Raw genomic sequence first — 17,373 nt, 5'->3', positions numbered from 1 at the left:
AGGAGGGAAAAATACTAGTTTTGGGTACCATGTCTTGCCACATTTTAGCAACCTGCCTACCTACGAATAAAAGAAAATCCCACATCATGAAATGAAATTCTACTTTTTTCTAAGGGGCTAATAATGATTAAGGCCCTGTTGATTTTTTTTCCTTTTAAAAAGATCATCTCTGTACTTTCCACTGATCTGATCAAATGGCATTTATTACAGTAGAGACTTTTACCCACTGTTTCCTCCTCGTCATTTATTCCTAGAGGTCCAATATTCTCTTGAACTTTATTTCTTCTTAGTTCCTTTTCAAATGCTTCAGTTATTGCCTACAGGGGAAAAGGCCATATGATATTATAGTTATTAAAAACATACAAATGAAAATGAAGGAAAAAAATCAATCTAAGATTCTGCCATTCCATTCACTTTTTTAAAGTTCCTTTCAGGCTATATATATCATTAAATACACATTATTTAACAGATATGTAATTGGGACATAAAACACAACTTTACATATTTTTTTCTCACAGCTTCTGTAATTTTGATACACACTTGAGTTGAAGTTACATGTTATTTTAAGACATCTAAATCAGTTTGTTTTCACCATTATAAAACATACTGTAGCAAACAACTTAAGTGTTCTAAATTTATGCTACATTTCAAAATCCCTATTCCACAGTAGAAAGTCTTCCTTAGTAATCATACATTCTCCTGTTGAACCCTGTTTGGGCATTTTCATCCTATCTGTAATTCAAATAGCCAGTCACATTTAATCCACCTCAAATTCTCTTCATTTCTAAAGCTCTCTCTGAAAATGCCTGTCTACACGGATATACTTTCTTAACCCACTAGAGTACTGACTAAGCTATATCTAATAAGGTTAGTTTTTAGAGTTTCATGAGTACAAGTTTTATGTTCCCTAATGGGGGACGTAAAAGCTATGTCACATAATTTTGTCATCCACTCAGCTCAAGAATATTAAATGCATTTTAAGCCTTTAGTCAACAGCATGTTCACTGTAGCATTTGGCTAAGGGTAAATGGTAATGCCTGCTGCCTAATGGCAGTCAAGAGATGGGATGTACCTTTGCTTGCAGTCGGCGGATAGCTGTTTCTTTTGGCTTTCGCTGCCTTCTTCTCTCCATGTGGAACTGTTTGTTTTTGTTAATTGGAGATGGAGAAAGTGAATGAGATCTGGAGGGTGGCTTTCTATGCATGGCAAGTCCTACAACACAAGAGAGACATGTACCATCAGTTTCTGACAGTCAGAAATGTTAAGTGGGCACCAAATAGTTGACTGTTACCAAATCCAAAGAGACGATGGATGTGCTAAATGTACTCTCTCCTATAACTAATTTCTGTTTGTTTATATGTTTAATCACACCAAGCAAACAGACTAATGCACATAATGTGTACTCAAAATGTCTCAAAGAAGTATTAAGGTTCTATATTCAATTTTGGGTTGAAAATGGAACAACATGTGGAATGCATGCTGCACACAAAGCCCTATACTTAGTACTCGTGGTGGTGGAGGAGAAAAAGCCATCTGAGCTGTATGTCTGCTATCCTTTTACCTATCTAGGTCCTGAGGAGGGGGCTGTAAGTACATATACATATCCTTATAAAGCAGAACGCTTATACGCAAAGGTTACTGTAGTTCAGCATTTTTAAGCAGTCCTGTTTCTTCCCTACTTAGCAATCTAGCCCTCCTAATTCCATACTGCCTAAGAGATCTAACGAATTACTTCCCTCCACAAACCTTTTTATGTTCCATCGTTTATAAATATGCTCAGGAATCTGCTAATTGTGAGCAGGGGGACTCCATGCGTTTTTGGAAAAGCAAATAATTCAATATAGCTCTAAGGTCAAGGAAATTTGTTTGATACCCCTCTAAATAAATTTCCCCAGAAAATTAAAATGTCCCTGAGCTTTTATTTTTCTCTTCACTCTTTTAATTCAAATCTTTCAAATTAATTTAAAACTTAAAGATGTTAAGTAAAACTGACTTGCATGATCTATTTTAAATGATGTTTTAATAACACTTTTACTATGTCTGCAATGTACCCTTCTTTAGAAACTGAAGAGCCAATAAAAATCACATTTTAACTTATAATGTGTTTTTAAGATGGGATACAATGTACATGTCAGGGAAACATGTAGGTTACTGGATGAGGGTTCCTAGAGATTACCTGAGTCAAATTTAAGGGAAGACAGATGAAATAATCAAGAGAACAAAAAAGTACTCGGAGTAAACAAAACAAAACAAAACTGAAAAGGAAATTTTGGATGAGAAATGGAATGCTTCTAGAGAAACAAGGGATGATAAAAGTGAGTGGAAAACATGCAAAATTTTAATTGGTGGAAGACAGGATAATTATTTGAACAAGCAGTAGGAAACATCTCCAATGATGTGGCAAACCAGAAACTGTCATGAATTGCTGATATGAGTACAAACTGGTGCAATCACTTTGGAGGGGAACTTGGCAATGGGAAAAAGTGTAAACTCCTCGGTCTAGTAATTCTAGTAGATATAGATCCTAGAGAAACTTCTGCACATATTTACAGGTTGTTCATTGCAGAACTGTTTGCAGTTATGAAATCTGGAAACAATCTATATGTCCTGCAATGGTGGGGGGGACATATATATACATAAATAAAAATACATACTCATACAAATGGGGTACACTGTATGAACTCAGTTATGCAGTAGTTAAAATGAAGAACTGGATGTATCAACATAGATTTTTTTTTTTTTTTTTTTTTTTTTTTTTTTTTTTGCTGTACGCGGGCCTCTCACTGCTGTGGCCTCTCCCGTTGCGGAGCACAGGCTCCGGACACACAGGCTCCGCGGCCATGGCTCGCGGGCCCAGCCGCTCCGCGGCATGTGGGATCTTCCGGGATCGGGGCACGAACCCGTGTCCCCTGCATCGGCAGGCGGACTCTCAACCACTGCGCCACCAGGGAAGCCCCAACATAGATTTTTAAAACAATGTTAACAGAAAAAAAAAAAGTTGCAGAATAATATATACCTGTATATTAAAAAAAACATAACAGTATAGTATATTTAGACAAGTAACACAATGCTATTAAAGTATAAAGACAGGGAGGAGATGGTCCAGTTCAAGATGGCAAAATAGAGGCTCCTGAACTCACCTCCTCCCACAGACACTGAAACCTACACTAAATATGGAATAATTCCCTCTGAAAGGAATCCAGACACTAGCTGAGTGACACATGAGAAAAAACCCACATCAAAAAGGCTTGTGGCACACCTTAATCTACTAGGAGCCATTAAGAATGAAGAAAATGGTGTGGACAAACACAAAGATTTGAGAGCCAACCAAGAGCTAGGTAGGGATGGGCTGAAAAGAGTCATCTCCTATGCAAGACTACTCCTTCGAGACTGGGAGAGTGGCTGTTTTACCTAATGCACAGAAACCAGCACAGTCAGGAAAATGAAGAAACAGAAGAATACGTTCCAAACAAAAGAACAAGATAAAACTCAAGAAACAGATTTTGATGAAATGGATAAAGGATTTACTTGATAAAGAGTTCAAAATAATGGTCATAAAGATGCTCACTGAGGTCAGGAGAACAATGAGAATTTCAACAAAGTGAAAATTTTAACAAAGAGAAAATATAAGTACCAAACATAAAAAAATATTTTTAAAAAAATAATAAAAGAAAATTTTAAGTACCAAACAAATCACAGAGCTAAAGAATACAATAATGGAGGTTGAGAGTCTGCCTGCCAATGCAGGGGACACAGGTTTGAGACCTGGTCCTGGAGGATCCCACATGCCATGGAACAGCTAGGCCTGTGCACCACAGCTGCTGAGCCTGCGCTCTGGAGCCCGCATGCCTGGAGCCTGTGCTCTGCAGTGGGAGAAGCCACCGCAGTGAGAAGCCCACGCACCGCAATGAAGTGTAGCCCTTGCTGACCACAACTAGAGAAAACCTGTGTGCAGCAACAAAGACCCAACGCAGCCAAAAATAAATTAATTAATTAAAAAAAAAAGAATACAATAATGGAGTTCAACAGCAGACTAGGTGAAGTGAGAGAAAGCATCAGCCAACTTAGGGCAATGGAATTCATCCAAACAGAAGAGCAAAAACAAAAAACAATGAGAAAAAGTGAAGATGACTTAAAGGACTCCATCAAGTGGACCAATATTCACATTATAGGAATCTCAGAAGGAGAAGGGAGAAAGTGGCAGAAAGCTTATACAAAGAAATAATGGCTGAAAACTCCACTAATCTGGGGAAAGAAACAAGACATTCAGATCCAAGAAGCCCAGAAACTTTAAAAAAAGATAAATCCAAAGAGACCCACCCTGAGACATATTATAATTAAACTGTCAAATTTAATTTGAGAGACTCTTAAAAGCAGTAAAAGAAAAGCAACTTGTTACGTACAAGGAAACCCCTATAAGACTATCAGTAGATTTTTCATCAGAAACTTTGCAGGCCAGAAGAGAACAGCAAAATATATTCAAACTGCTGAAAGAAAAACTGCAACCAAAAATATTCTACCCAGCAAAGCTGTCCTTCAGAATTGAAGGAGAGATACAGAGCTTTCCAGACAAGCAAAAGCTGAATGAATGAGTTCATCAACATTAGTATAGCCTTACAAAAAATTTTAAAGGGACATTTTTTTTTTTTTTGGCTGCACTACACCGTGCAGCTTGTCGGTTCTCAGTTCCCCAAGCAGGGATTGAACCCAGGCCACGGCAGTGAAAGTCTGGAATCCTAAACACTAGGCCACTCTGTTAAAGGGACTTTTTCAAGCTGCAATAAAAGGGTGCTAATTAGTAACAAGAAAACATATAGAAAAGTATAAATCTCATTGGTAAAGATAAATATTTAAATTCAGAATAATGTTATAATGATGATAAGTCAAATACCAAATCTAGTATGAAGACTGACAAACAAAAATAGTAAAAATAACTATAACTACAATAATTTGTTAATGTATACACAAGGGAAAAAAATGTAAAATGTGGCATCAAAAACATAAAATGAAGGGAAAGTAAAAATGTAGGACTTTAATACGTGTTTCAACTTATCACCTTAAAATATGTTGTTATAAATATGTTTTACATAAGCCTTATGGTAACCACAAAGCAGAAACTTAGATACACAAAACATAAAGAGAAAAATCTAAGCTACTATTAGGGAAAATCCTCAAGTCACAAAGGAAGACAGCAAACAGAATCCAATAGCACATTAAAAGGATCATACAACATGATCAAGTGGGATTTATCCCAGGGATGCAAGGATTCTTCAATATATGCAAATCAATCAATGTGATACATCACATTAACAAATTAAGGAATAAAAACCATATGATCATCTCAGTAGATGCAGAAAAAGCTTCTGACAAACTTCAACACCCATTTACAATAAAAACTCTCCAGAAAATGGGCATAGAGGGAACCTACATAATAAAAGTCATATATGACAAACGCACAGCAAGCATTATACTCAATGGTGAAAAACTGAAAGCACTTCCACTGGGATCAGGAACAAGACAAGAATGCCCACTCTCACCACTCTTATTCAACATAGTTTTGGAAGTCCTAGCCACAGCAATCAGAAAAGAAAAAGAAATAAAAGGAATACAAATTGGAAAAGAAGTAAAACTGTCACTATTTGCCGATGACGTGATACTATACATAGAAAATTCTAAAGATGCCACCAGAAAACTACTAGAGCTAATCAGTGAATTTGGTAAGGTTGCAGGATACAAAATTAATGCACAGAAATCTCTGGCATTCCTATACACCAAAAGTGAAAAGCCAGAAAGAGAAATTAAGGAAACAATCCCATTCACCATTGCAACAAAAAGAATAAAATACCTAAGAATAAACCAACCTAAGGAGGCGAAAGACTTGTACTCAGAAAACTATAAAACACTGATGAAACAAACCAAAGATGACATAAACAGATGGAGAAATATATCATGTTCTTGGATTGGAAGAATCAATATTGTGAAAATGACTATACTGCCCAAAGCAATCTACAGATTCAATGCAATCCCTATCAAACTATCAATGGCATTCTTCACAGAATTAGAACAAAAAAAATCTTACAATTCGTATGGAAACACAAAAGACCAAGCAATGTTGAGAAAGAAAAACGGAGATGGAGGAATTATGCTCCCCGACTCCAAACTATACCACAAAGCTACAGTAATCAAGACAGTATGGTAATGGCACAAAAACAGAAATATAGATCAATGGTACAGGACAGAATGCCCAGAGATAAACTCACAGACATATGGGCACCTAAATTACGACAAAGGAGGCAAGAATGGACAATGGAGAAAAGACAACCTCTTCAATAAGTGGTGCTGGGAAAACTGGACAGCTACATGTAAAAGAATGGAATTAGAACACTACCTAACACCATACACAAAATAAACTCCAAATGGATTAAAGACTTAAATGTAAGACCAGACACTATAAAACTTTTAGAGGAAAACATAGGAAAAACACTCTTCGACATAAACCACAGCAAAATCTTTTTTGACCCACCTCCTAGAGTAACGGAAATAAAAACAAAAATAAAAAATGGGACTTAATTAAACTTAAAAGCTTCTTTTTTTTTTTTTTTTGCGGTACGCGGGCCTCTCACTGCTGTGGCCTCTCCTGTTGCAGAGCACAGGCTCCGGACACGCAGGCTCAGCGGCCATGGCTCACGGGCCCGGCCGCTCCACGGCATGTGGGATCTTCCCGGACTGGGGCACGAACCCATGTCCCCTGCATCGGCAGGCAGAATCCCAACCACTGCACCACCAGGGAAGCCCCTTAAAAGCTTTTTAACATCAAGGAAACCATAAACAAGACAAAAAGACAAGCCTCAGAATGGGAGAAAATATTTGCAAATTAACAGACAAAGGATTAATCTCCAAAATATATAAACAGTTCATGGAACTCAATATCAAAAACACAAACAATTGAGTTAAAAAATGGGCGTTAGACCTAAACAGACATTTCACCAAGGAAGACATACAGATGGCCAAGGAGCACATGAAAAGATGCTCAACATTACTAATTATTAGAGAAATGCAAATCAGAACTACTACAATGAGGCATCACCTCATGCTGGTCAGAAGGGCCATTATCAAAAAAGCTAGAAACAACAAGTGCTGGAAAGGGTGTGGTGAAAAGGGAACCCTCCTACACTGTTGGTGGGAATGTAAATTGATACAACCACTATGGAGGCTCCTTAAAAAACTAAAAACAGAACTACCATATGACCCAGCAATCCCACTACTGGGCATACACCCTAAGAAAACCATAATTCAAAAAGAGACATGCACCACAATGTTCACTGCAGCACTATTTACAATAGCCAGGACATGGAACCAACCTAAATGTCCATCAACAGATGAATGGAGAAAGAAGATGTGGCACATATATACAATGGAATATTACTCAGCCATAAAAAGAAACAAAATTGAGTTATTTGTAGTGAGGTGGATGGACCCAGAGTCCGTCATACAGAGTGAAGTTGGAAAGAGAAAAACAAATACCATATGCTAACGCATATATATGGAATCTTAAAAAAAAAGTTACTGATGAACCTAGTTGCAGGGCAGGAATAAAGAGGTAGACATAGAGAATGGACCTGATGACATGGGGTGGGAGGGTGAAGCTGGGGCGCAGTGATAGTAGCATCGACGTATATACACTACCGAACGTAAAATAGTTGGCTGGTGGGAAGCAGCAGCATAGCACAGGGAGATCGGCTCGGTGCTTTGCAATGACTTAGAGGGGTGGCATAGGGAGGATGGGAGGGAGGCTCAAGAGGGAGGGGATATGGGGACATGTGTATGCATATGGCTGATTCGCTTTGTTGTGCAACAGAAACTAACACGGTATTGTAAAGCGATTATACTCCAATAAAGATGTATTAAAATAAATAAATTAATAAAGTGATCAAAGGGAAGAACCTACAACCAAGAATACTTTACCCAGTAAGGCTCTCATTCAGATTCAATGGAGAAATCAAAGCTTTACAGACAAGCAAAAGCTAAGAAAATTCAGGACCACCAAACCAGCTTTGCAACAAATGCTAAAGAACTTCTCCAGGCAGAAAAAAGGCCACAACTAGAAACAAAAAGAATACAAATGGAAAAGCTCACCATTAGGCAAACATACAGTAAAGGTAGGAAATCATCTGCATGCAAATATCATATCAAAACCAGCAATTGTGAGAAGAGGAGAGCAAAAATGCAGGATATTGGAATTGCATTTGAAATTAAAAAACCAGCAACTTAAAATAATCTTGTTTATATATAGACTGCTATATCAAAACCTCACAGTAACCACAAACTGAAAATCTACAAAAATACATACACAAAAAAGAAAAAGGAATCCAAAGACAACACTAAAGTTAGGCATCAAATCACAAGAGAAGAAAACAAAAGAGGAAGGGAAGAAAACAGACCTACAAAAGGAAATCCCAAACAATTAACAAAAGGGCAATAAGAACATACATATCAATAATTACCTTACACATAAATGGATTAAGTGCTCCAACCAAAAGACACAGACTGGCTGAATGGATACAAAAACAAGACCCATATATATGCTGTCTACAAGAGACCCACTTCAGATCTACGGACACATACTGAATGAAAGTGAGTGGATGGAAAAAGGTTTTCCACGCAAATGGAAATCAAAAGAAAGCTGAAGTAGCAATACTCATATCAGACAAAATAGACTTTAAAATAAAGACTGCTGTAAAAGACAAAGGACACCACATAATGGTCAAGGGATCAATCCAAGAAAAAGATGTAACAACTGTAAATATATATGCACCCAACATAGGAGCACCTTAATATATAAGGTCAAAAAATACAGACATAAAAAGAGAAATCAACAGTAACATGATAATAGTAGGGGACTTTAACACCCCACTTTCATCAATGGATGGATTATCCAGATAGAAAATAAATAAGGAAACACAGGCCTTAAATGACACATTAAACCAAATAGACTTGATATTTATAGAGCATTCCATTCAAAATCAACAGAGTATACAATCTTCTCAAGTACACACAGAACATTCTCCAGGATTGATCGCATGTTGGATCACAATGCAAGCCTTGGTAAATTTAAGAAAACTGAAACCATATCAAGCATCTTTTCCAACCACAATGCTGAGATTAGAAATCAACTACAAGAAAAAAACTGTAAAAAACACAAACACGTGGAGGCTAGACAATATGCTACTAAACAACCAATGGATCACTGAAGAAATCAAAGAGGAAATAAAAAAATACCTCGAGACAGATGAAAATGAAAGCATTATGATCCAAAATCTATGGGATGCAGCAAAACAGTTCTAAGAGGGAAGTTTATAGTGATACAATCTTACCTTAGGAAACAAGAAAAATCAGAAATAAACACCTAACCTTACACCTAAAGCAACTAGAGAAAGAAGAACAAAACCAAAATTCAGTAGAAGGAAAGAAATCATAAAGATCAGAGCAGAAATAAATGAAATAGAAACAAAGAAAACAATAGAGAAGATCAATGAAACTAAAATCTGGTTCTTTGAAAAGATAAACAAAATTGATAAAACCTTTAGCCAGACTCATCAAGAAAAACAGGAAGGGGGCCCAAATAAGTAAAATTAGAAATGAAAAAGGAGAACTTACAACAGACACCACAGAAATACAACGGATCTTATAAGAGACTGCTACAAACTAGATGCCAATAAAATGGACAACCTGGAAGAAATGGACAAATTCTTAGAAAGGTAAAATCTCCCAAGACTGAACCAGGAAGAAATAGAAAACATGAACAGACCAATCACAAGTACTGAAATTGAAACTGTGATTTAAAAACTCCCAACGGGGCTTCCCTGGTGGCGCAGTGGTTGAGAGTCCGCCTGCCGATGCAGGGAACACGGGTTCGTGCCCCGGTACGGGAAGGTCCCACATGCCGCAGAGCGGCTGGGCCCGTGAGCCATGGCCGCTGAGCCTGCGCATCCGGCGCATCCGGAGCCTGTGCTCTGGCAACGGGAGAGGCCACAACAGTGAGAGGCCTGCGTACCACAAAAAAAAAAAAAAAAAAAAACTCCCAACAAACAAAAGTCAAGGACCAGATGGCTTCACAGGTGAATTCTATCAAACATTTAGAGAAGAGTTAACACCTATCCTTCTGAAACTATTCCAAAAAAATTGCAGAGGAAAGAACACTCCCAAACTCATTCCACGATCACCCTGTTACCAAAACCAGACAAAGATACGACAAAAAAAAAGAAAACTAGAGGCCAATATCACCGATGAACACAGACGTAAAACTCCTCAACAAAATACTAGCAATCTGAATCCAACAATACATTAAAAGGATCATACAACACAAACAAGTGGAATTTTATCTCAGGGATGCAAGGATTTTTCAATAACTGCAAATCAGTCAGTGTGATACACATCAACAAATTCCTATGATCATCTCAATAGATGCAGGAAAAGCTTCTGACAAAATTCAACAGCCATTTATGAAAAAAAACTCCAGAAAGTGGGCAGAGAGGGAACATACCTCAATGTAATAAAGGCCATATATGACATATCTACAGCTAACATCATACTCAACAATGAAAAGCTGAAAGCATTTCCTCTAAGATCAGGAACAAGACAAGGATGTCCACTCTCGCCACTTATACTCAATACAGTTTTGGAAGTCCTAGCCACAGCAATCAGAAGAAATAAAAGGAATCCAAATTGGAAAAGAAAACTGTCACTGTTTGCAGATGACATGATACTGTACATAGAAATCCAAAAGATGTTACCAGAAAACTACTAGAGCTCATCAATGAATTTGGTAAAGTTGCAGGATACAAAATTAGTACACAGAAATCTGTTGCATTTCTGTACGCTAACAAGATCAGAAAGAGAAATTAAGGAAACAATCTCCATTTACCATTGTATCAAAAAGAATAATACACCTAGGAATAAATCTTCCTAAGGAGGCAAAAGACCTGTAACTCGGAAAACCATAAGATGCTGATGAAGGAAACCAAAGATGACACAAACAGATGGAAAGATATACCATGTTCTGGGATTGGAAGAACCAATATTGTCAAAATGACTGTACTAGCCAAGGTAATCTACAGATTCAATGCAATCCCTACCAAATTGACAATGGCATTTTTCACAGAACTAGAACCAAAAAAATCTTAAAATCTGTATGGAGACACAAAAGACCCTGGATAGCCAAAGCAATCTTGAGAAAGAAAAATGGAGCTGGAGGAATCAGGCTCCCTGACTTCAGACTATACTATTGATACAAAGCTACAGTCATCATAACAGTATGGTACTGGCACAAAAACAGACATATAGCTCAATGGAACACGATAGAAAGCCCAGAAATAAACCCATGCACCTATGGTTAATTAATCTACAACAAAGGAGGCAATACTATACAATGGAGGAAAGACAGTCTCTTCAATAAATGGTGCTGGGAAAACCGGACAGTTACATGCAAAAAAAAATGAAATTAGAACATTCTCTAACACCATAAACAAAAATAAACTCAAAATAAAGACCTAAATGGACCAGATACTATCAATATAGAACTCTCAGAGGAAAACACAGGCAGAACACTCTGACATAAATCACAGCAATATCTTTTTCAATCCATCTCCTAGAGTAATGGAAATAAAAAATATAAATGAATGGGACCTAATTAAACTCAAAACCTTTGCACAGCAAAGGAAACCATACACAAAACGAAAGCACAACCACAGAATATGAGAAAATATTTGCAAACAATGTGACCGACAAGGGATTAATCTCCGAAATTTACAAGCAGCTCATGCGGCTCAGTGTCAGAAAAACAAAAAGAAAAAAAGAACAACCCAATCAAAGAATGGGCAGAAGGACTTCCTTGGTGGCGCAGTGGTTGAGAGTCCGCCTGTCGATGCAGGGGACACGGGTTCGTGCCCCAGTCTGGGAAGATCCCACATGCCACGGAGCAGCTGGGCCCGTGAGCCATGGCCGCTGAGCCTGCACGTCCGGAGCCTGTGCTCCGCAACGGGAGAGGCCACAACAGTGAGAGGCCCGTGTACCGCAAAAAAAAAAAAAAAAAATGGGCAGAAAACCTAAACAGACATTTCTCCAAAGAAGACATACAGATGGCCAAGAGACACATGAAAAGATGCTCAATATCACTAATTATTAGAGAAATGCAAATCAAAACTACATTGAAATATCACCGCACACCAGGCCATCATCAAAGTCTACAAACAGTAAGTGCTGGAGAGGGTGTGGAGAAAAGGGAACTCTCCTACACTGCTGGTGGGGAAGTAAATTGGTACAACCACTATGGAGAACAGTATGGAGGTTCCATAAGAAACTAAAAACCATATGATCCAGCAATCCCACTCCTGGAAATATATCTGGAGAAAAACAAGAGTTTGAAAGGATACATGCACTACAATGTTCACTGCAGTGCTATTTACAATAGCCAAGACATGGAAGCCACCTAAATGTCCATCAACAGATGAATGGATAAAGATGTGGTACATATATACAATGGAGTATTACTCAGCCATTAGAAAGAATGAAATAATGCCATTTGCAGCAACATGGATGGACCTGGAGATTATCATGCTAAGTGAAGTCAGTCAGACAGAGAAAGACAAATAGCATATGATGTCGCTTATATGTGAAATCTAAAAAAAAAAAAAAAAAAAAAAGATACAAATGAACTTATTTACAAAACAGAAACAGAGTCACAGACTTAGAGAACGAATTTATGGTTACCAGGGGGAAGGGTCAAGGGGAGGGATAGATTGGGAGTTTGGGATTGACATGTACACACTGCTTTATTTAAGATACATAACCGGGCTTCCCTGGTGGCACAGTGGTTGAGAGTCCGCCTGCCGATGCAGGGGACATGGGTTCGTGCCCTGGTCTGGGAGGATCCCACATGCCATGGAGCAGCTGGGCCCATAAGCCATGGCCGCTGGGCCTGTGCATCCAGAGCCTGTGCTCCGCAGTGGGAGAGGCCGCAGCAGTGAGAGGCCCACGTACCAGGGGAAAAAAAAAGATACATAACCAACAGGGACCTACTGTACAGCACAGGGAACTCTACTCAATATTCTGTAATAACCTGTATGGGAAAAGAATCTGAAAAAGAATGGATATACGTATAACTGAATCACTTTGCTGTACACCTGAAACTAATGCAACATTGTTAATCAACTATACTCCAATATAAAATAAAAATTAAAAAAAAAAAAAGTCAAGGACCAGATGGCTTCACTGGTGAATTCTACCAAACATTTAAAGAATACCAATCCTTCTCAAACCTTTCCAAAACACAGAAGAAGAAACACTTCCAAACTCATTTTACAAGGCCAACATTACCCTAAAACCAAAACCAGACAGGACGCCACAAAAAATTACAGACCAATATCTCTGATGAACATAGATGCAAAAATCCTCAACAAAATATTAGCAAATGAATTCAACAGTACACTACAAGTATCATGCACCATGATCAAGTGGGATTTATTCCAGAAATGCAAGGATGGTTCAGCATTCACAAATCCATCACTGTGTACACCACATTAACAAAAGATAAAAATCATATTATCATCTCAATAAATAAAGAAAAAGCATTTAACAAAATTCAACATACATTCATTTTAAAAAAATTTCAACTGGGTATAGAAGGAGTGTACCTCAACATAATAAATGCCATATTTGACAAGCCCATAGCTAACATATTCAACAGTGAAAAGCTAAAAGTAGTTCCTCTAAGATCAGAAACAAGACAAGGATGCCTGCTTTTATTCAACATAGTACTACAAGTCCTAGACAGAGCAATTAGGCAAGAAAAAGAAATAAAAGACATCCAGATCAGAAATGAAGAAATATAATTCTTTACAGATGACATCATATTATATATAAAAAACCCTAAAGAAGCCACCAAAACTGTTAGAACTAATAAACGAATTTAGTAAAACTGCAGGCTACAAAATCAATATACAGTTGTTCCTTAGGGCACTGACTCCACGCAGCCAAAAATCCGAGTATAACTTTACAGATAGTGCTCCATATCCACAGTTCTGCATCCATGGATTCAACTGGCACTGATGATGTAGTAGTATAGTACGTATTTATTGAAAAAAATCTATGTATAAGTGGACCTGCACAGTTCAAATCCACATTGTTCGAGGGTCAACTGTACAAAAATAGTTGCAATTCTATACAATAACAAACTATCAGAGAAACTGGAGTTACTCAGTTTTCCTAGGTCTCTCCCATATATATGTGTTACTAAACTTTTGTTTTCTCCTCTTTAAAAAAATAAAGAGAGAAATTAAGGAAAAATCCCATTTACAATTGCTTCAAAGAGAATAATATACCTAGGAATAAATTTAACCAAGGAGGTGAAAGACCTGTACACCGAACACTGTAAGACACTGATGAAAGAAATTAAAGAAGACACAAATAAATGGAAAGATGATCTGTGTTCATGGATTGGAAGAATACTGTTAAAATGTGCATACTCCTCAAAGAGATCTACAAACTCAATGCAAACCCTATGAAAATTCCAATGGCATTTTTCACAGAAATAGAACAAACAATCATATAATTTGTTTGGAACCACAAACACCCCAAATAGCCAAAACAATCCTGAGAAAAAAGAACAAAGCTGGAGGCCATCACATTTCCTGATTTCAAACTATATTACAAAGCTACAGTAATCAAAACAATATATTGGCAAAAAACAGACACAGAGCTTAATGGAACACAAAAGAGAGCCCAAAAACGAACCCATGAATATATGGTCAATTAATTTATGATAAAGGAGCCAAGAATATACAGTGGGGAAAGGACAGCCTCTTTAATAAATGGTGTTGGGAAAACTGGACAGCCACATGCAAAATAATGAAACTGGACTCCTATCTTACACCAAACACAAAGATCAACTCAAAATGAATTAAGAGACTTGAGCATAAGACCTGAAGCCATAAAACTCCTAGAAGAAATAAAAGTAAGTAAAAAGGCACTAACCTGGCTGACATTGGCCTTGGCAATGATTTTTTGCATTTGACACCAAAAGTAAAGGCAACAAAAGCAAAAATAAAGAGGTGGGGCTATTGAAACTAATAAACTTCCGCAAAGCAAAGAAAACCACCAACAAAATGAAAAGGCAATCTACCAAATGGGAGAATATATTTGCAAATCAGGTATCTGATAAGGGGTTAATATTCAAAGTATTAACTCAACGGCAAAGAGAAAAAAAAATCCAATTAAAAAATAGGCAGAGGAACTAAACAGACATTTTTCCAAAGATGACATACAATGGCCAACAGGTACATGAAAGGGTGCTCAACATCACTAATGATTAGGAAAATGCAAATCAAAACCACAATTAGGTATCAACTCACACCTATGGGAATGGCTATCCTCAAAAAAAGCAAGAAGTAACAAGTGTTGGAAAGGATGTAGAGAAAAGGTAACCCTTGCGAATCCTTGGTGGGAATGTAAATGGTGCAGCCATTATGGAAAGCAATATGGAGGTTCCTGAAAGAATTAAAAATAAAACTACCATATTGGGCTTCCCTGGTGGCGCAGTGGTTGGGAGTCCGCCTGCCGATGCAGGGGACACGGGTTCGTGCCCCGGTCTGGGAAGATCCCACATGCCGCGGAGCGGCTGGGCCCGTGAGCCATGGCCACTGAGCCTGTGCTCCGGAGCCTGTGCTCCGCAGGGGGAGAGGCCACAACAGTGAGAGGCCCGCCTACCGCAAAAAAAAAAAAAAAACTACCATATTATCCAGCAATTCCACTTCTGGGTATATATCCAGAAGTGAAACGAAATCACTGCCTCAAAAAGATAGCTGCACTGCCGGGGTCCCGGGATCCAGGGACGGCTTCCCCGGGAAAGCGCACGGCACGCCTCGGGCTGGTGCAACGTCACGCCGGCCTCTGCTGCCGCATGCTCACCCCGCCTCCATGCCCCTCCCCACCTCAGCCTGAGTGAGCCAGAGCCCCCGAATCAGCGTCTCCTTTAAACCAGTCCTGTTTGAGCGAAGAACAGACGCCCTCCAGCGACCTACACGCAGAGGCGGGGCCAAATCCAAAGCTGAGACCCGGGAGCTGTGAGAACAAAGAAGAGACAGGGAAGTCTCTCTGTGCAGCCTCAGAAGCAGTGGATTAAAGCTCCACAATCAACTTGATGTACCCTGCATCTGTGGAATACATGAATAGACAACGAATCATCCCAAATTGAGGAGGTGGACTTTGAGGACAAGATTTAAGATTTTTTCCCCTTTTCCTCTTTTTACAACAAATTATCCCAAATTGAGGAGGTGGACTTTGAGAGCAAGATTTAAGACTTTTTCCCCTTTTCCTCTTTTTACAACGAATTATCCCAAATTGAGGAGGTGGACTTTGAGAGCAAGATTTACGGTTTTTTTCCCCATTCTCTTTTTGTGAATGTGTATGTGTATGCTTCTGTGTGAGATTTTCTCTGTATAGCTTTGCTTCCACCATTTGTCCCAGGGTTCTATCCATCCGATATATTTTGTTGTTTTGTTTTTTCATTTTTTAAATAATTACTTTTTTATTTTAATAATGCTACTATATTTTATCATACTTTATTCTATTTTTACTTTATCTTCTCTCTTTCTTTTTATCCTACCTTCCCTTCCTCCTTCCGCCCCTCCTTTCTTTCTTTCCTTCCTCCCTCTCTCCCTCTCTCCTGTCTTTTTCTTTCTTTTCCTTTCTTTCCTTCCTTTCTCCCTCCCTTCTTTCTTCCTTTTTTTCCTTCCTCCCTCCCTCCCTCCTTTCTTTCTTTCTTCCTTCCTTCCTTTCTTTCCTTCTTTCTCTCTTTCTTTCTTCTACTAATTCTTTCTTTCTACTTTTTCTCCCTTTTATTCTGAGCCAGGTAGATGAAAGGCTCTTGGTGCTGCAGCCAGGAGTCAGTGCTGTGCCTCTGAAGTGGGAGAGCCAACTTCAGGACACGGGTCCAAAAGAGACTTCCCAGCTCCACATAATATCAAGCGGCGAAAATCTCCCAGAGATCTCCATCTCAACACCAGCACCCAGCTTCACTCAACGACCAGCAAGCTACAGTGCTGGTCACCCTATGCCAAGCAACTAGCAAGACAGGAACACAACCCCACCCATTAGCAGAGAGGCTGCCTAAAAACATAATAAGGCCACAGGCACCCCAAAACACACCACCGGACGTGGACCTGTCCACCAGAAAGACAAGATCGAGCCTTATCCACCAGAACACAGGCACTAGTCCCCCCCACCAGGAAGCCTACACAACCCACTGAAACAACCTTAGCCACTGGGGACAAACACCAAAAACAACAGGAACTATGAATCTGCAGCCTGCAAAAAGGA

The 17,373-nt window shown here is 38.6% G+C and overlaps 1 protein-coding gene across 1 annotated transcript in view; it reads right to left on the bottom strand.

Moving 5' to 3' along the window:
• CEP95 (centrosomal protein 95) overlaps positions 1-17,373 on the bottom strand; it is a gene marked incomplete at its 5' end in the record, with an annotated part of 66,725 nt that overhangs the window by 7,795 nt on the left and 41,557 nt on the right. Inside the window, 2 exons of the mRNA XM_079724565.1 lie at positions 228-317; positions 1,073-1,212. Coding sequence (XP_079580691.1) covers positions 228-317; positions 1,073-1,212 — 230 coding nt within the window. The remainder of the gene's footprint in view (positions 1-227; positions 318-1,072; positions 1,213-17,373) is intronic.

Source organism: Hyperoodon ampullatus, assembly GCF_949752795.1.
Source record: "Hyperoodon ampullatus genome assembly, chromosome: 19".
NCBI lineage: Eukaryota > Metazoa > Chordata > Mammalia > Artiodactyla > Ziphiidae > Hyperoodon > Hyperoodon ampullatus.
Note: the sequence above shows the minus strand (reverse complement) of the source record. Positions and strands in the feature narration are given on the sequence as shown.